The 21,594-nt window shown below is 51.5% G+C and overlaps 2 protein-coding genes across 5 annotated transcripts in view; one reads left to right on the top strand and one right to left on the bottom strand.

The window, feature by feature from the left end:
- ubtfl (upstream binding transcription factor, like) overlaps positions 1-12,206 on the top strand; it is a 54,022-nt gene extending 41,816 nt beyond the window's left edge. Inside the window, exons 7-20 of one of the 4 annotated variants that reach the window (XM_079243608.1) lie at positions 2,412-2,532; positions 2,619-2,729; positions 2,871-2,998; positions 6,807-6,948; positions 7,021-7,062; positions 7,137-7,244; positions 7,514-7,666; positions 7,743-7,853; positions 8,711-8,790; positions 8,871-9,060; positions 9,136-9,183; positions 9,261-9,398; positions 9,478-9,582; positions 11,672-12,206. In XM_079243608.1, coding sequence (XP_079099734.1) covers positions 2,412-2,532; positions 2,619-2,729; positions 2,871-2,998; positions 6,807-6,948; positions 7,021-7,062; positions 7,137-7,244; positions 7,514-7,666; positions 7,743-7,853; positions 8,711-8,790; positions 8,871-9,060; positions 9,136-9,183; positions 9,261-9,398; positions 9,478-9,582; positions 11,672-11,737 — 1,543 coding nt within the window. In that variant the 3' untranslated portion in view covers positions 11,738-12,206. Of the gene's footprint in view, positions 1-2,411; positions 2,533-2,618; positions 2,730-2,870; positions 2,999-6,806; positions 6,949-7,020; positions 7,063-7,136; positions 7,245-7,513; positions 7,667-7,742; positions 7,872-8,710; positions 8,791-8,870; positions 9,184-9,260; positions 9,399-9,477; positions 9,583-11,671 lie in introns of all 4 variants that reach the window. The other 3 variants (XM_079243607.1, XM_079243606.1, XM_079243605.1) reach the window with 3 other exon arrangements.
- Positions 12,207-12,496: 290 nt separating this feature from the next.
- fastk (Fas-activated serine/threonine kinase) overlaps positions 12,497-21,594 on the bottom strand; it is a 74,808-nt gene continuing 65,710 nt past the window's right edge. The window contains exons 8-11 of the mRNA XM_079243603.1: positions 15,559-15,650; positions 14,690-15,389; positions 14,502-14,616; positions 12,497-12,603 (exon numbers count right to left, since the gene is read on the bottom strand). Coding sequence (XP_079099729.1) covers positions 12,517-12,603; positions 14,502-14,616; positions 14,690-15,389; positions 15,559-15,650 — 994 coding nt within the window. The 3' untranslated portion in view covers positions 12,497-12,516. The remainder of the gene's footprint in view (positions 12,604-14,501; positions 14,617-14,689; positions 15,390-15,558; positions 15,651-21,594) is intronic.

The raw sequence follows: 21,594 nt of genomic DNA, 5'->3' as shown, positions 1-21,594 counted from the left end.
ACCCCGTCAGACTGTTACCCGGTAACGACCGACCCCGTCAGACTGTTACCCGGTAACGACCCCGTCAGACTGTTACCCGGTAATGACCCCGTCAGACTGTTACCCGGTAACGACCGACCCCGTCAGACTGTTACCCGGTAACGACCGACCCCGTCAGACTGTTACCCGGTAACGACCCCGTCAGACTGTTACCCAGTAACGATCCCGTCAGACTGTTACCCAGTAACGACCCCATCAGGCTGTTACCCAGTAACGACCCCGTCAGGCTGTTACCCAGTAACGATCCCGTCAGACTGTTACCCAGTAACGACCCCATCAGGCTGTTACCCAGTAACGACCGACCCCGTCAGACTGTTACCCGGTAACGACCCCGTCAGACTGTTACCCGGTAACGACCGACCCCGTCAGACTGTTACCCGGTAACGACCCCGTCAGACTGTTACCCGGTAACGACCGACCCCGTCAGACTGTTACCCGGTAACGACCGACCCCGTCAGGCTGTTACCCGGTAACGACCGACCCCGTCAGGCTGTTACCCGGTAACGACCGACCCCGTCAGGCTGTTACCCGGTAACGACCGACCCCGTCAGGCTGTTACCCGGTAACGACCGACCCCGTCAGGCTGTTACCCGGTAACGACCGACCCCGTCAGGCTGTTACCCGGTAACGACCGACCCCGTCAGGCTGTTACCCGGTAACGACCGACCCCGTCAGGCTGTTACCCGGTAACGACCGACCCCGTCAGACTGTTACCCGGTAACGACCGACCCCGTCAGACTGTTACCCGGTAACGACCGACCCCGTCAGACTGTTACCCGGTAACGACCGACCCCGTCAGGCTGTTACCCGGTAACGACCGACCCCGTCAGGCTGTTACCCGGTAACGACCGACCCCGTCAGGCTGTTACCCGGTAACGATCCCGTCAGACTGTTACCCGGTAACGACCCCGTCAGGCTGTTACCCGGTAACGACCCCTTCAGGCTGTTACCCGGTAACGACCGACCCCGTCAGACTGTTACCCGGTAACGACCCCGTCAGACTGTTACCCGGTAACGACCGACCCCGTCAGACTGTTACCCGGTAACGACCCCGTCAGACTATTACCTGGTAACGACCCCGTCAGACTGTTACCCGGTAACGACCGACCCCGTCAGACTGTTACCCAGTAACGACCCCATCAGGCTGTTACCCAGTAACGACCGACCCCGTCAGACTGTTACCCGGTAACGACCCCGTCAGACTGTTACCCGGTAACGACCCCGTCAGACTGTTACCCGGTAACGACCGACCCCGTCAGACTGTTACCCGGTAACGACCGACCCCGTCAGACTGTTACCCGGTAACGACCCCGTCAGACTGTTACCCAGTAACGATCCCGTCAGACTGTTACCCAGTAACGACCCCGTCAGGCTGTTACCCAGTAACGACCCCGTCAGGCTGTTACCCAGTAACGATCCCGTCAGACTGTTACCCAGTAACGACCCCATCAGGCTGTTACCCAGTAACGACCGACCCCGTCAGACTGTTACCCGGTAACGACCCCGTCAGACTGTTACCCGGTAACGACCGACCCCGTCAGACTGTTACCCGGTAACGACCGACCCCGTCAGACTGTTACCCGGTAACGACCGACCCCGTCAGACTGTTACCCGGTAACGACCGACCCCGTCAGACTGTTACCCAGTAACGATCCCGTCAGGCTGTTACCCAGTAACGACCCCTTCAGGCTGTGACCCGGTAACGACCGACCCCGTCAGGCTGTGACCCGGTAACGACCGACCCCGTCAGGCTGTGACCCGGTAACGACCGACCCCGTCAGACTGTTACCCGGTAACGACCGACCCCGTCAGACTGTTACCCGGTAACGACCGACCCCGTCAGACTGTTACCCGGTAACGACCGACCCCGTCAGACTGTTACCCGGTAACGACCCCGTCAGACTGTTACCCGGTAACGACCCCGTCAGACTGTTACCCGGTAACGACCCCGTCAGACTGTTACCCGGTAACGACCGACCCCGTCAGACTGTTACCCGGTAACGACCCCTTCAGGCTGTTACCCGGTAACGACCGACCCCGTCAGACTGTTACCCGGTAACGACCGACCCCGTCAGACTGTTACCCGGTAACGACCGACCCCGTCAGACTGTTACCCGGTAACGACCCCGTCAGACTATTACCCAGTAACGACCCCATCAGGCTGTTACCCGGTAACGACCGACCCCTTCATGCTGTTACCCGGTAACGGCCGACTCCGTCAGGCTGTTACCCGGTAACGACCGACCCCTTCATGCTGTTACCCGGTAACGGCCGACCCAGTCAGACTGTTACCCGGTAACGACCGACCCCGTCAGGCTTGTGTGGAATTAGGTTGGGACGGAGTTGCAGAGTTAACGTTGGCTCTGGTGCAGGGAGGAGCATCCGGAGCTGATAGAGGAGAGGAAGAAGTCAGACCTGCCAGAAAAACCCAAAACCCCTCAACAGCTGTGGTACAACCATGAGAAGAAGACGTACATGAAGCTGCACCCAGAGGTACGAAGATGCAGGACATAAAGCAACACTGAGTAAACAAACTGTTACACGAGTCTGAACAAAAAGCAAACCCCGTCTGTCTGCAGGTGAGTCAGAAGGAGCTGAAGGAGGTTCTGAGAAGACAGTGGTCCCAGCTGTCTGACAAGAGGAGACTCAAGTGGATCAGCAAGGCCCTGGAGCTGCAGAAAGACTATGAGGTACCAGATCTGATCCAATCTGTCTTTGTGCTCTACGTGTCCCTCCACCATCATGAAAAATCTTGTGAAGACTTCTTTGGAGGCGAAGCTGCTGTTTTCAGATAAGCGTCCAGGCTTTGACTATTGGACTCTGTGTTGTAGGACAGTATGAGGGCGTACCATGAAGCTCATCCAGACGTCAACTCCGACGATCATATCCGCTCCGTCCTCACCAAGGCTGAGAGACAGCTGAAGGACAAGTTTGATGGGAGGCCGACTAAACCTCCACCGTGAGTTTCCACCACAGAACCAGAACATAACTAGTCTTCTGCTAAAATGGACTTAATGTAGACCAGGGGTCAGCAGGTCACCTGGAAACGTAAAATAATCTGCACACGAGACATTAATGGGTTAATGGCACAGAAATTAACTAGTTAAACTTCCTGGGTTTGTAACTGATTTATCTACATCCCTAAAACTCAAAACCTGTTCGCCATCATGTTCTATGGACATGCACCCCCGCTGACATCATCTGTGATGTCACAGCTGATTTATCAACCAGAGATGTTCTGGATTGTCTGGTTGATGGTCAGGTTCTAGGTCTGATCCTGGATCCAACATGTGTGAAGTAGCAGGCACAGGAAAAAGTAAATGAATGAAATGAAAAATACTTTATTAATCCCCAAAGGGAAATATTGTAGTATATAATAATAATAACTAGAGGAGGTCTTGTTCCGGAGGCTGATGGCTGCTGGCAGGAATGATCTTCTGTATCTTTCAGTCTTACATCGGACCTGAAGAAGCCTCTCACTGAACACACTTTGTTGTTTCATCACTGTGTTGTGGAGAGGGTGTGAAGAATCCTCCATCATCTTCACCAGCTTGTGCAGCATTCTTCTTTGGACAATCAGCTCCAGCGGCTCCAGAGTTACTCCAAGCACAGAAGCAGCTTTCTGGATCAGTTTGTTGATTCTCTTCAAGTCTCTGGTTCTGATGCTACTACCCCAGCAGATGCTGCAAAGCTGACTGCACTCTCCACAACAGACTTATAGAAGATATGCAACATCTTGGTGCAGACGTTAAACCATCTCAGCTTCCTTAAGAAGTACAGTCTGCTCTGACCTTTCTTGTAGATGTAGTCAGTGTTGCATTTCCAGTCCAGTTTGTTGTCCAGCTGAACTCCAAGATACTTGTATTCCTCCACCACCTCCACCTCCTCTCCCAGGATGGAAACAGTGCTTTGTTTATTCTTCTTCCTCCTGAAGTCAACAATCATCTCTTTTGTTTTGCTGCTATTTAATATGAGATGATTGTCACCGCACCATTTAACAAACTGACTGACCAGTTCTCTGTACTCTGCTTCTTGTCCATCCCTGATACACCCCACAACTGCAGAGTCATCAGAGTATTTCTGCAGATGACAGGACTCAGAGTTGTACTGGAAGTCTGAGGTGTACAGAGTGAAGAGGAATGGTGAGAGTACAGTTCCTTGTGGTGCACCAGTGCTGCTGACCTCCATCTCAGACACAACCTTTCAGTCTCACAAACTGGGGTCTGTTTGTGAGGTAGTCATAGATCCAGGTGGTTGTGGAGGTTTCCACCTGGAATTTATGGAGCTTCTCACATAACAAAGCAGGCTGAATGGTATTAAAAGCACTGAGAAATGAAAGAACATGACCCTCAGAGTGCTGCCTGAATGGTCCAGATGAGAGTGTGCTCTCTGGAGCAGGTATATGATGGCATCTTCAACCCCAAGTCCATTACGATATGCAAACTGGAATGGGTCCTGAAAGGTGTTTACTTGCTTGTTGAGGTGAGCCAGTAAGAGTCTCTCCAGGACTTTCATGATGTGAGATGTCAGGACAACTGGTCTGTAGTCACTTGGTTCAGCTGGTTGTGTTTTTTTAGGCACTGGAACAAGGCAGGAGGTTTTCCACAGCACCGGGACTCTATTTAGTCTCAGACTGGTGTTGAAAAGGTGCTGGAGAATCGGACATAGTTGTTCTGAGCAGGTCTTGAGAACTCTGGGACTGACACCATCTGGACCTGCAGCCTTGTTCTGGTTCAGTTTCTCAAGTTGCTTCTTAACCTGATTGCAGGAGACAAACAAGGTGGAGGTCTCAGGATGTCCTGATGTGGAGGGAGATGAAGCTGTGTTCTGGTCCATGACTGAGCTGCAGGGTGACAGATTGGAGGCGTGACAGGAAAGCAGTGGGCTTATGGAGGGTGTGTGGTCTGTTGGGCTGGAGGTAGGGGGTGAACTGAACCTGGTGAAGAATATGTTCAGCTCATTAGCTCTGTCCAGACCTCCATCAGGCTGGTCCCCCTTTAACTTGAAGCCGGTGATCTTCTTCATTCCAGACCACACATCCCTCAGGTTATTCTGCTGGAGCTGACTTTCTAACTTCTTCCTGTAGTCCTCCTTGCACTTCTTAGTTTGTGTTTTAAGTTGTTTTTGTGTTGCCATCAATAACTCCCTGTCTCCATCCCTGAAGGCTTTCTTTTTGATGTTCAGCAGCTTTTTCAGGTCACTGGTGATCCAGGGTTTGTTATTGGGGAAGCACCTCACTGTTCTTGTTGGGACGATGCTGTCCACACAGAAGTTTATGTAATCTGTCACACACTCAGTCATGGCGTTGATGTCGTCTCCATGAGGTTCACAGAGGACGTTCCAGTCTGTAGCCTCAAAGCCTCCTCTAAGAGCATCTTCAGCTTCAGCAGACCAGACTTTGATAGTCTTTGTGATGACTGGTTGCTGCTGAACGATGGGCTTGTAGGTGGAGGTGAGAAGAACCAGATTATGGTCAGATCTTCCTAAAGGAGGCAGGGCAGAACAACTGGATCCATTTTTCATATTTGCATGAAATAAGTCCAACATCTTATTTTCTCTGGTGGAGCAGCTGACAAACTGCTGGAATGTTGGTAGAGTTGCAGAGAGGGAGACGTTGTTGAAGTCTCCGGAGATCACCATGAATGAGTTTGGATGCTGTGTTTGTAGCCGAGCAACGACGGAGCTGATGACGTCACAGGCTGTGTCTGGTGCGGTACCAGGTATTATATAAACCGCTACCAGAATAACACAGGTAAACTCTCTGGGTAAATAATATGAACGGAAGCTCACAGCTAACAGTTCCATGTCCCTTGTGCATATCTTCTCCTTGACAGTAACATGTCCAGGATGACACCAACGCTGGTTAACCAGCACTGCAACTCCACCACCCTTTAGCTTTCCGCTGTGTTGTCTACTGCGGTCTGCACGGACCGTTTTAAAGCCCGGTACAGACACATTACAGTCAGGGATGTGTTCATGCAGCCATGTCTCGGTGAAGCACATAATACTGCACTCTCTGTATTCTTTCTGAGACCTTGTTAGCATCTCGTGCTCGTCCGTTTTGTTAGCTAGCGATCTCACATTACCCATGACGACGGTCGGGAGAAATGGTTTAAATCTCCATCGCTTTCTCCTCTGTCTCACTCCCGCTCTGCATCCTCTTCTCTTTCTTTTCAACTCCATCAGGATTTAATGTGTTGTTTCGCTGATAATCCTGATTTGGGAGAGATTAATCAGTTGACCCCGATTGTAAAGAAGTCTTTTGTTGCCATGGAGACTCATCATAACAAGCCTTGAAAGAGCAAAAATATGCAGAAAAATCTTCCTTGCAGCACACCCTCCGAACCGGCATGAAATCCTCAGGAAAAAAGACCTCATTTGAGGTCATATCTATGTGAGAAGACTTTGTACTTTAAAAAAAAATCAAGATAGCAAGTCAGAGCTACTAAAATCTGCTGCCATCAGACGGCGCAATCTAGAATGGCAAAAAAAAAACCACTCATTCCTACCAGAACATGCTACCAGAACACGCTACTAGAACATACTACCAGAACACGCTACTAGAACATACTACCAGAACATGCTACTAGAACATACTACCAGAACACGCTACTAGAACATACTACCAGAACACGCTACTAGAACATACTACCAGAACACGCTACTAGAACATACTACCAGAACACGCTACTAGAACATACTACCAGAACACGCTACTAGAACATACTACCAGAACACGCTATCAGACTTGAGTTGCGTTTCCACAGCAACGGATATTCCCTGTACTGTGCGGAGCTGATGGTCAACATGAAAGACGTCCCGAGTACGGAGCGGATGGTTCTCTGCAGCAAACAGTGGAAGATGATGACGCAGAAAGAAAAGGACATGTTCCAGAAGCGCTGCGAGCAGGTGAGTAGCGGAACACGCTACGATGCGTGTTCTCAGGGAAGTCCGCGCTCTCACTGTTCTGTGTCGCTCCAGAAAAAGAAGCAGTACGATCTGGACCTGCAGCGCTTCCTGGAGGTGAGACCAGAACCAGAAGCAGACACATCCAGAGATGAAACCCTAACCTAACGTGCTGGTTGGTCTGCTTCCAGAGTCTTCCTGAGGAGGAACGAGACCGCGTCCTGTCAGAGGAGAAGATGGGCGGGGCCAAACTAGGTGTGACCGCCAGCCCTCACAGAGCCAAGTCTCCGTCTGTAAAGGTCTGTCGCCCTGGTTCTCCGTCGCCCTGTCCATCCTCCCGTCTCTGCTTCTGTGTCCACTGTCGTAGGCCTCGTCCCGCTGGTCAGCTGATCTGTCACATAACTGGTCAAATGATTGATCTCCCTAACCTGATTGGTCAGCTGACCAGTTAGCTGACTGGGTCTTCCTGTCTAATGTGGATCCAGATAAAGCAGGAAGTTGGACCTCCAGGGTCAGGTGTTTCTGGTCCAGGTGGTCCTGATTAGTCTGCGGTTTGTTGTGATGTCAGGACCGCTGCCGGGAGGCGGAGTCTGAAGCCTGGGTTCCTGCCGGATTGCAGAAGCGGGATGGCAAGAAGACGGCGAAGCTTCCAGAAACGCCAAAGACGGCAGAAGAGATGTGGCAGCACAACGTGATGGGAGAATATCTGGCTAAATACAGAGTAAGCCTGAAACATCGGCTGGCAAGCGGTCCAGTTGGTTTCCTGGCTGATCCAGTTCTGGTCATGTGACCCGCAGAGCGACCGCAGGAAGGCGCAGGCGGCGATGGAGGCAGCCTGGAAGTCCATGGAGAAGAAGGAGAAGATCCCCTGGATCAAGAAGGCAGCAGAGGACCAGAAGCGTTACGAGGTTCAGTACCGACCTGTGGTCAGTGAGCCACGCCCCCCACACAGACCCCACCCATCATCTGTCAATCAATAACACACTCACTTTTCAGAGAGGTTGGGATGGAGGTCCAGGTAGACCAGTAGATCACTCCGTGACTCCTCCCCCATTACGCCTTATCCCTCCTCCTGAACTCTGACCTCTGGGGCTCCTCCTCTGATACGTGGCTCCTCCCACCGACCTGTGACCCGCCCCTGATGTGTGGCTCCTCCCACTAAGTGTAGCACCTCCCACTGACCTGTGACTCCTCCCCTGACAAATAGCCCCTCCCATTGACATATGACTCATCCCACTGAGTTGTGACCCCGTCCCTGACATGGGGCTCCTCCTCTGATGCGTGGCTCCTCCCACCAACCTGTGACCCTCCCCTGAAGTGTGGCTCCTCCCATGAAGCGTAGAACCTCCCACTGACATTCGACCCCGCCCCTGACATTTGGCCCCTCCCACTGACCTGTGACTCCTCCCCTGACAAATAGCCCCTCCCATTGACATATGACTCATCCCACTGAGTTGTGACCCCGTCCCTGACATGGGGCTCCTCCTCTGATGCGTGGCTCCTCCCACCAACCTGTGACCCGCCCCTGAAGTGTGGCTCCTCCCACGAAGCGTAGAACCTCCCACTGACATTCGACCCCGCCCCTGACATTTGGCTCCTCCCACTGACCTGTGACTCCTCCCCTGACAAATAGCCCCTCCCACTGAGTTGTGACCCCGCCCCTGACATGTGGCTCCTCCCCTGAAGCGTGGCTCCTCCCACAGGCCTGTAACTCCGCCCCTGACGTGTGGCTCCTCCCACTGACCTGTGACTCCTCCCCCTGCAGAGGGAGCTCCTGGACATGAGGACGCCGCTGTCGGCTCAGAGGAAGCCAAAGTTTGATGGCGAACCGAAGAAACCTCCCGTGTGAGTTTTCCTGAACAGATGAATGAGTGGAACGTATGACCAGATGAAGGTGTGACCTCCTCCTCCTCCTGCTCCTGTAGGAGTGGCTACCAGATGTTCTCCCAGGAGCTCCTGACCAACGGGGAGCTGAACCACTTCAGCCTGAAGGAGCGGATGGTGGAGATCGGGAAGCGCTGGCAGAAGCTCAGCCAGAGTCAGAAGGACAAGTACAAGAAGCTGGTGGAGGAGCAGCAGGTGGAGTACAAGGCCGAGCTGGAGGCCTGGGTCAAGGTAAGACCCGTTGCCATGGCAACCACTGCTCTGCTGTCAAGTGCTCCGTTGATGGTTCTCCCTCCTCTTCCTCAGGCCCTGTCGCCGCAGGCCCGAGCCGCCTACAAGGAGTTCTCCTCCTCGGTGAGTCCGTCCGGGTCCAGACCTGGTTCCTGGGGGGTCCCGGGTCAGTGGTCAACGTGTCTGTCGTTCCTTTCCAGAAACGCCGCAGCTCAGCCAAAGTCCGCAGCAGCCCAGTGGCCAAAGTCCGAGTGACGGCGAAAGCCAAGGTGGGCGGATCCAGGGCCTCCGTTCCCACCGTCAGCGTCGGAAAACGCTCCATGGCGTACCGCGCCAAGGTAACCATGGCAACGTCAAACCCCGGCCACCATCCATCCGGCCGCTTGCTGTAAAAATGTCCATCTGTCTGTCTCCCAGCAGGACGTTTCTGACTCGGATGAGGAGGACGAGAAAAGCGGCTCATCGGACTCAGACGAGGACGACGAGACGTCAGGAAGCACCGACAGCGAGGACGAAGATGAGGTGAGGATGATGATGATGCTTGTTTCAGGGTTTTCCCCCCCCTGGACCCAGACTGGGATCTGGACCCAGACTGGGATCTGGACCCAGGCCGGGATCTGGACCCAGGCCGGGATCTGGACCCAGACCGGGATCTAGACCCAGGCCGGGATCCGGACCCAGGCCGGGATCCGGACCCAGGCCGGGATCCAGACCCAGGCCAAGATCCAGACCCAGGCCGGGATCCGGACCCAGGCCGGGATCCGGACCCAGGCTTGGATCTAGACCCAGGCCGGGATCCGGACCCAGGCTTGGATCTAGACCCAGGCCGGGATCCGGACCCAGGCCAAGATCCAGACCCAGGCCGGGATCCGGACCCAGGCCAAGATCCAGACCCAGGCCGGGATCCAGACCCAGGCCAAGATCCAGACCCAGGCCGGGATCCGGACCCAGGCCGGGATCCGGACCCAGGCCGGGATCCGGACCCAGGCCAGGATCCGGACCCAGGCCGGGATCTGGACCCAGGCTTGGATCTAGACCCAGGCCGGGATCCGGACCCAGGCTTGGATCTAGACCCAGGCCGGGATCCGGACCCAGGCTTGGATCTAGACCCAGACCGGGATCTGGACCCAGACCGGTAGACAGCTGCTGCACACAGACTCCGCCCCCAATCTCCAGACTAAGCCGCTGATTGGTCCATATTCCTCTGAGACCAGAAAGTTCTGACCCTTCCCTGCTGAACCAGACAAAATTAGTTCTGAAAGATCATCTGGAACTCTGACATGGTTTCTGACTTCTCCAAGAAAAACGTTCATAAAAATCAGGAAATCTTTCTTAGCCTTTAGTCACCTGAACACAGCAGCGTTTCATGTCCCCCAAAGTTCTGGAAATCGTTCTAACCTTAGCATGTATGCCAGGGATACACTCAATCCTGGTCCTCGAAGGCCAGTGTCCTGCATCCAGACTAGCATCCAGGCTAGAATCCAGACTAGCATCCAGAATAGCTTCAAGGCTAGCATCCAGACTAGCATCCAGGCTAGAATCCAGACTAGCATCCAGACTAGAATCCAGACTAGCATCCAGGCTAGAATCCAGACTAGCTTCAAGGCTAGCATCAAGGCTAGAATCCATAATAGCTTCAAGGCTAGCATCCAGACTAACATCCAGGCTAGAATCTAGACTAGCTTCAAGGCTAGCATCAAGGCTAGAATCCAGATTAGCTTCAAGGCTAGCATCCAGACTAACATCCAGGCTAGAATCTAGACTAGCATCCAGACTAGAATCCAGACTAGCATCCAGGCTAGAATCCAGACTAGCATCCAGACTAGCTTCAAGGCTAGCATCAAGGCTAGAATCCAGAATAGCTTCAAGGCTAGCATCCAGACTAACTTCAAGGCTAGAATCCAGAATAGCTTCAAGGCTAGCATCCAGACTAGCATCCAGGCTAGAATCCAGACTAGAATCCAGACTAGCATCCAGACTAGCGTCAAGGCTAGCATCAAGGCTAGAATGCAGAATAGCTTCAAGGCCAGCATCCAGACTAACATCCAGGCTAGAATCCAGACTAGCATCCAGACTAGCTTCAAGGCTAGCATCCAGACTAACATCCAGGCTAGAATCCAGACTAGCATCCAGGCTAGAATCCAGACTAGCTTCAAGGCTAGCATCTAGGCTAGCTTCAAGGCTAGCATCCAGGCTAGAATCCAGACTAGCATCCAGACTAGCTTCAAGGCTAGCATCAAGGCTAGCATCCAGACTAACATCCAGGCTAGAATCCAGACTAGCATCCAGGCTAGAATCCAGACTAGCTTCAAGGCTAGCATCCAGACTAGCATCTAGGCTAGCTTCAAGGCTAGCATCCAGCATCCAAATTCTTTAATCATAATTTTACTTATAAAAGGTTTGACATGTAGATGTGTTTGATTAATAACCAATATCAGCTGATCAACGTTCAGCAAGTCGGACTATTTTTATCCGAGCGACTGCTTGGTTTGCGTTAAAAGGTAATAGTTGAGTTAAAGTAATGGGGTCTGGGTCTGTCCCGGTATACCTGAGGTCTGGATGCTCCTCCCCCTCCAGTCAGGTGATGTTTACTTTCTGTTTGTCTCCTTAGAATGATGAAGATGACGATGAAGATCAGACGTCCTCTGAGGAATCCAGTGACTCGGACTCAGACTAGCTCCACCCCCTCTTTGAAGAGGACAGGCTGTGCAGGCCACGCATCCTCATACCCGTCAGTCTGGCCAATGAGAGGCAGTGTTGGGAGAAGTGGGCGGAGCTTTTTGTTACCGATGTTTGTTTTTTTTTTGACCAGTGTTTGTTGGTTCTTGTCGATCAGCTGACAACGACTTCCTGCTTTTCCTCATGAGGGTGTGACCTGCAGGGGGCGGAGCCTGTTGGCTGCCTGCTGCAGGGGGCAGGGCCTGAGTCTTCACACAGCTGCAGAAAAGATGACTAAATAAATGAATGCACTTTTTCTTGTGTCTGTGTTCATCACAGTGACGTCAGAGGCGAGTGTCGGAGTAAACAAAGACACAGGAAGTCTCTTTATTATGTTTTATAGATTTATAGAATATAAACAAACTTCTGTCTGTCACCTGATACACAAATAAATAATCTGACCTCTGACCCCAGTGGTCAGCCTTCTAGACTTTGGCACTTTTTACAAAACAGTCCCACATGCAGGCTCGTTACTATGGTTACCACACTTCATAAAACAACAGTCTTCCTCTCTACAAAAACGGGTTCAGTGCATCAAGCGACTGAAGGACACGCCCGCGGATGCACATGGACACTCCAGAAGGAGGAACTAACAGTCTGGTGGACGTGTAGCAAAACCAGCAGAATGCTCCTTTCCCAGCTGCACAGCCTGATGAGAGAACGAGTCCAGCTGCTGTTCAGGTCCTGCTATCTCCCCCCTCCACCCCCGGCAGACCTTCACCCCCCGGACCCGCCCAGTCACCGTGGGACCTCCAGCAGCTTCTGGTGCAGATACTGCTTTACCTCCTCGATGCCGTTTAGCTTCTCCAGTTCATGGTATGGCAGCTGAGAAGAGACAAAAGAGACGGGATGTCACATGACCAGAACGGGTCTGCCTTCACTGGAACACTTGTTCTGACCCGTCACCAGACCCGATTCGTCAGCTACATACATGTGTATATACAGTAAAATAACCTGCCTCTCCACGACATGGAAGCTCCTGTCAGACATCATCTAAGGTAAGTGGGCACATGGATCAATACATGGCGGAGACACAGAAAGACATTGGCAGAAGAACCAGAGGAACCAAACACCAGCTGCTGGTTGACAGAACAGTCGCCTGAGACTGTAAATCCAGACAGACAAACCTGTGCACCGCCTGGATTGACTACCGGAAAGCCTACGCATCAATGCCACACACATGGATCCTGGAATGTCTGAAGCTGTACAAGATCAATGGCAGCATGAGGGCCTTCGATGCAAACTCAATGATGCTGTGGCAGACCACCCTGGAGGCCAACTTCAAGCCCCAAGTCTCCATCAAATGTGGCATATATCAGGGAGATGTCCTCTCCCCGCTGCTGTTCAGTATAGACATGGACCCCCTCAGCCAGCTAATCAACAAGACCGACTCAGGAATGGAACCACAATCTGCCACCTCCTGTACATGGGTGACATCAAGCTGTACGCCAAGAGTGAGCGGGACATCGACTCACCGATCCACACCATCAGGATCTAAAGCAGGGACATCGGAATGTCATTCAGACTGGAGAAATGTGGGTGCGGTTTGTTGCAACTGGACCCGAGCAGAACTTTATTATTCACAGGTCTCGAACCGCGAGTCCAGGTCCGGTCTCCAGTCTCTGCAGGTAACGGGTACACCACCACGCCTCCAGGAAACGGGTACACCACCACGCCTCCAGGTAACTGGTACACCACCACGCCTCCAGGAAACGGGTACACCACCACGCTTCCAGGTAACGGGTACACCACCACGCCTCCAGGAAACGGGTACAGCACCACGCCTCCAGGTAACGGGTACACCACCACGCCTCCAGGAAACGGGTACACCACCACGCCTCCAGGTAACGGGTACACCACCACGCCTCCAGGTAACGGGTACACCACCACGCCTCCAGGTAACGGGTACACCACCACGCCTCCAGGTAACGGGTACACCACCACGCCTCCAGGAAACGGGTACACCACCACGCCTCCAGGTAACGGGTACACCACCACGCCTCCAGGAAACGGGTACACCACCACGCCTCCAGGTAACGGGTACACCACCACGCCTCCAGGTAACGGGTACACCACCACGCCTCCAGGTAACGGGTACACCACCACGCCTCCAGGAAACGGGTACACCACCACGCCTCCAGGAAACGGGTACACCACCACGCCTCCAGGAAACGGGTACACCACCACGCCTCCAGGAAACGGGTACACCACCACGCCTCCAGGTAACGGGTACACCACCACGCCTCCAGGAAACGGGTACACCACCACGCCTCCAGGTAACGGGTACACCACCACGCCTCCAGGTAACGGGTACACCACCACGCCTCCAGGAAACGGGTACACCACCACGCCTCCAGGAAACGGGTACACCACCACGCCTCCAGGTAACGGGTACACCACCACGCCTCCAGGTAACGGGTACACCACCACGCCTCCAGGTAACTGGCTCGTTAGAACCGGTCTATCATGTCCCCACCTCACAGTCTGATCCTTGGGAGACCACTCCGTTGAGCACTGCTTTACTCTTACCTGAAGGTAATAGGAACTTCTACGGACTCTGAACACATCCTTTCCTGTTCTGGAGCTTCAGATTAACATCACTGTCTTAGAACCAGAACCGGCTCAGGCTGGTTAAGTTTCAGACCTTCAGAATGACCCAGTTCTTCCAGGTCTCAGATCTCTGGCAGCCCAGCCCTCTCAGATGGTTCCGGTTCTGGACCCACCTGAAGGATGATGTATCCCAGCAGCCTGAGATGCCGGTCCCTCATGGCCCTGGACCCGACCAGAACCTCCGAGTTGTGGCAGTAGTGCCACTTGTCATTGACAGACATGATGACCCTGCAGGAACCAGAGATGGTTGGTTAGACCTGGTCCTGTCTGGACTGCTGCTCGGATTTGGAGCGGGACTCACCTCCGGATCGGCCTCTGGTCCGTGGCCAGATGTTCTGGTTCTGGTCGGTCTGCAGGGTGGAGCTGTTGAGCGGACGGGAGCCCTCTGTTGGCCCTGGACCCCTCGCAGTAGGTCACTCCTTCGTAGAAACCAGTCAGTTCACAGTCTGGTCCCTGGGCCCCTGTGGCCCCCATTGCCCCCTCTTCCTCCAGAATCTTGCCGATGGAGAACTGCAGGAGGGAGTGTGGCGCGGGGGTCCCTGCGGGTCCCTGGGTCCCTGGTGGGGCCAGGCTGTCAGAGGGGGGGCTGCTCAGCGTGGAGCTGTCCTGGCTCTCCACAGACTGCTCCGTAGCCAGGCTGGAATAGTACTCTGCTGCGGGGATGTAGTAGGGGTCGTAGTCCAGGGGCACACTGTTGGCCCCGGGCCGCGGGGGGCCCGAGACCCCAGAAGTCCCTGCAGCGCTACAGATTTGGTGGGGCAAGAAGGACCGGGTTTCCACGGTTCCGCCCACTCCTTCAATCGCCTCACATGGCTGCTCGGCGCCATCCTCCAAAGCCGTGAACGGAGAGAACTTATTCAGGTCTGACGTCACCGTGACAACCGCATCCTCAGATGGCTTGGTTGCTATAGGGACGGCGGATGGAGGAACATTTCCAGTAAGACCAGATCCAGACCTGATGGGTAGAACCCGACCAGCATCATCTATCCTGAGGACAAAGTCTACAGAGACAAGATACTCAGGTTAGTACAGCACCATACTCCCTATAGTACTGACTGTAGTACCTAAGTCATACATGTAGTAGGGTTTAGTACAATACCTGTGCAGTGCACTGTAGTAGCAGTAATAGAGTGTACTACAGTATAGTACCTACATAGTACAGTGTAGTACCTGTGTAGTACCCCGGGGCCAGCACCTCGTCCCGTCGGTAATTTTGTTCTCCAACCAGCTGCCGCAGAGCTTCTGCTACCAAACCTTTATAGCTGACACCAGAGACACAACCAATCAGAACCAGTCAGATCCAGTCAGTTCCAGTCAGAACCAGTCAGATCCAGTTAGTTCCAGTCAGATCCAGTTAGTTCCAGTCAGATCCAGTTAGTTCCAGTCGGAACCAGTCAGATCCAGTTAGTTCCAGTCAGATCCAGTTAGTTCCAGTCGAAACCAGTCAGATCCAGTTAGTTCCAGTCAGATCCAGTTAGTTCCAGTCGAAACCAGTCAGATCCAGTTAGTTCCAGTCAGAACCAGTCAGATCCAGTTAGTTCCAGTCAGAACCAGTCAGATCCAGTTAGTTCCAGTCAGATCTAGTTAGTTCCAGTCAGAACCAGTCAGATCCAGTTAGTTCCAGTCAGAACCAGTCAGATCCAGTTAGTTCCAGTCAGATCTAGTTAGTTCCAGTCAGAACCAGTCAGATCCAGTTAGTTCCAGTCAGAACCAGTCAGATCCAGTTAGTTCCAGTCAGAACCAGTCAGATCCAGTTAGTTCCAGTCAGAACCAGTCAGATCCAGTTAGTTCCAGTCAAATCCAGTTAGTTCCAGTCAGATCCAGTCAGAACCAGTCAGATCCAGTTAGTTCCAGTCAGATCCAGTTAGTTCCAGTCAGATCCAGTTAGTTCCAGTCAGATCCAGTCAGATCCAGTCAGAACCAGTCAGTTCCAGTTAGAACCAGTCAGATCCAGTCAGAACCAGTCAGATCCGGTTAGTTCCAGTTAGAACCAGTCAGTCCCAGTTAGTTCCAGTTAGTTCCAGTCAGATCCAGTTAGTTCCAGTCAGAACCAGTTAGTTCCAGTTAGTTCCAATCAGAACCAGTCAGATCCAGTTAGTTCCAGTCAGAACCAGTTAGTTCCAGTCAGATCCAGTTAGTTCCAGTCAGAACCAGTCAGATCCAGTCAGAACCAGTCAGATCCAGTTAGTTCCAGTCAGAACCAGTCAGATCCAGTTAGTTCCAGTCAGATCCAGTCAGAACCAGTCAGTTCCAGTTAGAACCAGTCAGTCCCAGTTAGTTCCAGTCAGATCCAGTCAGATCCAGTTAGTTCCAGTCAGAACCAGTTAGTTCCAATCAGAACCAGTCAGATCCAGTTAGTTCCAGTCAGAACCAGTCAGATCCAGTTAGTTCCAGTCAGAACCAGTCAGATCCAGTTAGTTCCAGTCAGAACCAGTCAGATCCAGTTAGTTCCAGTCAGAACCAGTCAGATCCAGTTAGTTCCAGTCAGATCCAGTTAGTTCCAGTCAGAACCAGTTAGTTCCAGTCAGAACCAGTCAGATCCAGTTAGTTCCAGTCAGAACCAGTCAGATCAAGTTAGTTCCAGTCAGAACCAGTCAGATCCAGTTAGTTCCAGTCAGAACCAGTCAGATCCAGTTAGTTCCAGTCAGAACCAGTCAGATCCAGTTAGTTCCAGTCAGATCCAGTCAGATCCGGTTAGTTCCAGTTAGAACCAGTCAGTCCCAGTTAGTTCCAGTCAGATCCAGTTAGTTCCAGTCAGAACCAGTCAGATCCAGTTAGTTCCAGTCAGAACCAGTTAGTTCCAGTTAGTTCCAATCAGAACCAGTCAGATCCAGTTAGTTCCAGTCAGAACCAGTCAGATCCAGTTAGTTCCAGTCAGATCCAGTCAGAACCAGTCAGATCCAGTTAGTTCCAGTCAGAACCAGTTAGTTCCAGTCAGAACCAGTCAGATCCAGTTAGTTCCAGTCAGAACCAGTCAGATCCAGTTAGTTCCAGTCAGATCAAGTTAGTTCCAGTCAGAACCAGTCAGATCCAGTTAGTTCCAGTCAGAACCAGTCAGATCCAGTTAGTTCCAGTCAGATCCAGTTTGTTCCAGTCAGATCCAGTCAGATCCAGTCAAATCCAGTCAGTTCCAGTCAGAACCAGTCAGATCCAGTTAGTTCCAGTTAGAACCAGTCAGAACCAGTCAGATCCAGTTAGTTCCAGTCAGATCCAGTTAGTCCCAGTTAGTTCCAGTCAGATCCAGTTAGTTCCAGTCAGAACCAGTCAGTACCAGTCAGATCCAGTTAGTTCCAGTCAGAACCAGTTAGTTCCAATCAGATCCAGTTAGTTCCAGTCAGAACCAGTCAGATCCAGTTAGTTCCAGTCAGAACCAGTCAGAACCAGTAAGATCCAGTTAGTTCCAGTTAGAACCAGTCAGATCCAGTTAGTTCCAGTCAGAACCAGTCAGATCCAGTTAGTTCCAGTTAGAACCAGTCAGTCCCAGTTAGTTCCAGTCAGATCCAGGTAGTTCCAGTTAGAACCAGTCAGTACCAGTCAGTACCAGTTAGTTCCAGTCAGATCCAGTCAGTTCCAGTTAGAACCAGTCAGTACCAGTCAGTACCAGTTAGTTCCAGTCAGATCCAGTTAGTTCCAGTCAGATCCAGTTAGTTCCAGTCAGAACCAGTCAGATCCAGTTAGTTCCAGTTAGAACCAGTCAGTCCCAGTTAGTTCCAGTCAGATCCAGTTAGTTCCAGTCAGAACCAGTCAGATCCAGTTAGTTCCAGTCAGAACCAGTTTGTTCCAGTCAGTTCCAGTTAGAACCAGTCAGTCCCAGTTAGTTCCAGTCAGATCCAGTTAGTTCCAGTCAGAACCAGTCAGATCCAGTTAGTTCCAGTCAGAACCAGTCAGTTCCAGTCAGATCCAGTTAGTTCCAGTCAGAACCAGTCAGATCCAGTTAGTTCCAGTTAGAACCAGTCAGTCCCAGTTAGTTCCAGTCAGATCCAGTTAGAACCAGTCAGATCCAGTTAGTTCCAGTTAGTTCCAGTCAGATCCAGTCAGAACCAGTCAGATCCAGTCAGATCCAGTTAGTTCCAGTCAGAACCAGTCAGATCCAGTTAGTTCCAGTCAGATCCAGTTAGTTCCAGTCAGAACCAGTCAGATCCAGTTAGTTCCAGTCAGAACCAGTTAGTTCCAGTCAGAACCAGTCAGATCCAGTTAGTTCCAGTCAGAACCAGTAAGATCCAGTTAGTTCCAGTTAGTTCCAGTCAGATCCAGTCAGAACCAGTCAGATCCGGTTAGTTCCAGTTAGAACCAGTCAGTCCCAGTTAGTTCCAGTCAGATCCAGTTAGTTCCAGTCAGAACCAGTCAGATCCAGTTAGTTCCAATCAGAACCAGTCAGATCCAGTTAGTTCCAGTCAGAACCAGTCAGATCCAGTCAGAACCAGTCAGATCCAGTTAGTTCCAGTCAGAACCAGTCAGATCCAGTTAGTTCCAGTCAGATCCAGTTAGTTCCAGTCAGAACCAGTTAGTTCCAGTCAGAACCAGTCAGGTCCAGTTAGTTCCAGTCAGATCCAGTCAGAACCAGTCAGATCCAGTTAGTTCCAGTTAGAACCAGTCAGTCCCAGTTAGTTCCAATCAGATCCAGTCAGAACCAGTCAGTTCCAGTTAGAACCAGTCAGTACCAGTTAGTTCCAGTCAGATCCAGTTAGTTCCAGTCAGAACCAGTCAGATCCAGTTAGTTCCAGTCAGATCCAGTCAGATCCAGTCAAATCCAGTCAGATCCAGTCAGAAACAGTCAGATCCAGTTAGTTCCAGTTAGAACCAGTCAGAACCAGTCAGATCCAGTTAGTTCCAGTCAGATCCAGTTAGTCCCAGTTAGTTCCAGTCAGATCCAGTTAGTTCCAGTCAGAACCAGTCGGATCCAGTTAGTTCCAGTCAGAACCAGTCAGTATCAGTTAGTTCCAGTCAGATCCAGTTAGTTCCAGTCAGAACCAGTCAGATCCAGTTAGTTCCAGTCAGAACCAGTCAGATCCAGTTAGTTCCAGTCAGAACCAGTCAGATCCAGTTAGAACCAGTCAGATCCAGTTAGTTCCAGTCAGATCCAGTTAGTTCCAGTCAGAACCAGTCAGTCCCAGTTAGTTCCAGTCAGATCCAGGTAGTTCCAGTCAGATCCAGTCAGTTCCAGTTAGAACCAGTCAGTACCAGTTAGTTCCAGTCAGATCCAGTTAGTTCCAGTCAGAACCAGTCAGATCCAGTCAGTTCCAGTCAGAACCAGTCAGATCCAGTTAGTTCCAGTCAGAACCAGTCAGTTCCAGTCAGATCCAGTTAGATCCAGTTAGTTCCAGTTAGAACCAGTCAGTCCCAGTTAGTTCCAGTCAGATCCAGTTAGTTCCAGTCAGAACCAGTCAGATCCAGTTAGTTCCAGTCAGAACCAGTTTGTTCCAGTCAGATCCAGTCAGTTCCAGTCAGATCCAGTTAGTTCCAGTTAGAACCAGTCAGTCCCAGTTAGTTCCAGTCAGATCCAGTTAGTTCCAGTCAGAACCAGTCAGATCCAGTTAGTTCCAGTCAGAACCAGTTTGTTCCAGTCAGATCCAGTCAGTTCCAGTCAGATCCAGTTAGTTCCAGTCAGAACCAGTCAGATCCAGTTAGTTCCAGTTAGAACCAGTCAGTCCCAGTTAGTTCCAGTCAGATCCAGTTAGAACCAGTCAGATCCAGTCAGATCCAGTCAGAACCAGTCAGATCCAGTTAGTTCCAGTTAGAACCAGTCAGAACCAGTCAGATCCAGTTAGTTCCAGTCAGATCCAGTTAGTTCCAGTCAGAACCAGTCAGATCCAGTTAGTTCCAGTCAGAACCAGTCAGATCCAGTTAGTTCCAGTCAGAACCAGTTAGTTCCAGTCAGTTCCAGTCAGAACCAGTAAGATCCAGTTAGTTCCAGTTAGAACCAGTCAGATCCAGTCAGATCCAGTCAGATCCAGTCAGAACCAGTCAGTTCCAGTCAGATCCAGTTAGTTCCAGTCAGAACCAGTCAGATCCAGTTAGTTCCAGTCAGATCCAGTTAGTTCCAGTCAGAACCAGTCAGATCCAGTCAGAACCAGTCAGAACCAGTTAGTTCCAGTCAGAACCAGTCAGATCCAGTCAGTCCCAGTTAGTTCCAGTCAGATCCAGTTAGTTCCAGTCAGAACCAGTCAGATCCAGTTAGTTCCAGTCAGAACCAGTTAGTTCCAGTTAGTTCCAATCAGAACCAGTCAGATCCAGTTAGTTCCAGTCAGAACCAGTTAGTTCCAGTCAGATCCAGTTAGTTCCAGTCAGAACCAGTCAGATCCAGTCAGAACCAGTCAGATCCAGTTAGTTCCAGTTAGAACCAGTCAGATCCAGTTAGTTCCAGTCAGATCCAGTCAGATCCGGTTAGTTCCAGTTAGAACCAGTCAGTCCCAGTTAGTTCCAGTCAGATCCAGTTAGTTCCAGTCAGAACCAGTCAGATCCAGTTAGTTCCAGTCAGAACCAGTTAGTTCCAATCAGAACCAGTCAGATCCAGTTAGAACCAGTCAGATCCAGTTAGTTCCAGTCAGAACCAGTCAGATCCAGTCAGATCCAGTTAGTTCCAGTCAGAACCAGTCAGATCCAGTTAGTTCCAGTCAGATCAAGTTAGTTCCAGTCAGAACCAGTCAGATCCAGTTAGTTCCAGTCAGAACCAGTCAGATCCAGTTAGTTCCAGTCAGAACCAGTCAGATCCAGTCAGAACCAGTCAGATCCAGTTAGTTCCAGTTAGAACCAGTCAGTCCCAGTTAGTTCCAATTAGATCCAGTTAGTTCCAGTCAGTTCCAGTTAGAACCAGTCAGTACCAGTCAGTACCAGTTAGTTCCAGTCAGATCCAGTTAGTTCCAGTCAGAACCAGTCAGATCCAGTTTGTTCCAGTCAGAACCAGTTTGTTCCAGTCAGAACCAGTCAGATCCAGTTAGTTCCAGTCAGATCCAGTTAGTCCCAGTTAGTTCAGGTCAGATCCAGTTAGTTCCAGTCAGAACCAGTCAGATCCAGTTAGTTCTAGTCAGAACCAGTCAGATCCAGTCAGATCCAGTTAGTTCCAGTCAGAACCAGTCAGATCCAGTTAGTTCCAATCAGAACCAGTCAGATCCAGTTAGTTCCAGTTAGTTCCAGTCAGAACCAGTAAGATCCAGTTAGTTCCAGTTAGAACCAGTCAGATCCAGTTAGTTCCAGTCAGAACCAGTC

The sequence above is a fragment of the Telmatherina bonti genome (assembly GCF_933228915.1).
Source record: "Telmatherina bonti genome assembly, chromosome: 7".
NCBI classification, from domain to species: domain Eukaryota; kingdom Metazoa; phylum Chordata; class Actinopteri; order Atheriniformes; family Telmatherinidae; genus Telmatherina; species Telmatherina bonti.
Note: the sequence above shows the minus strand (reverse complement) of the source record. Positions and strands in the feature narration are given on the sequence as shown.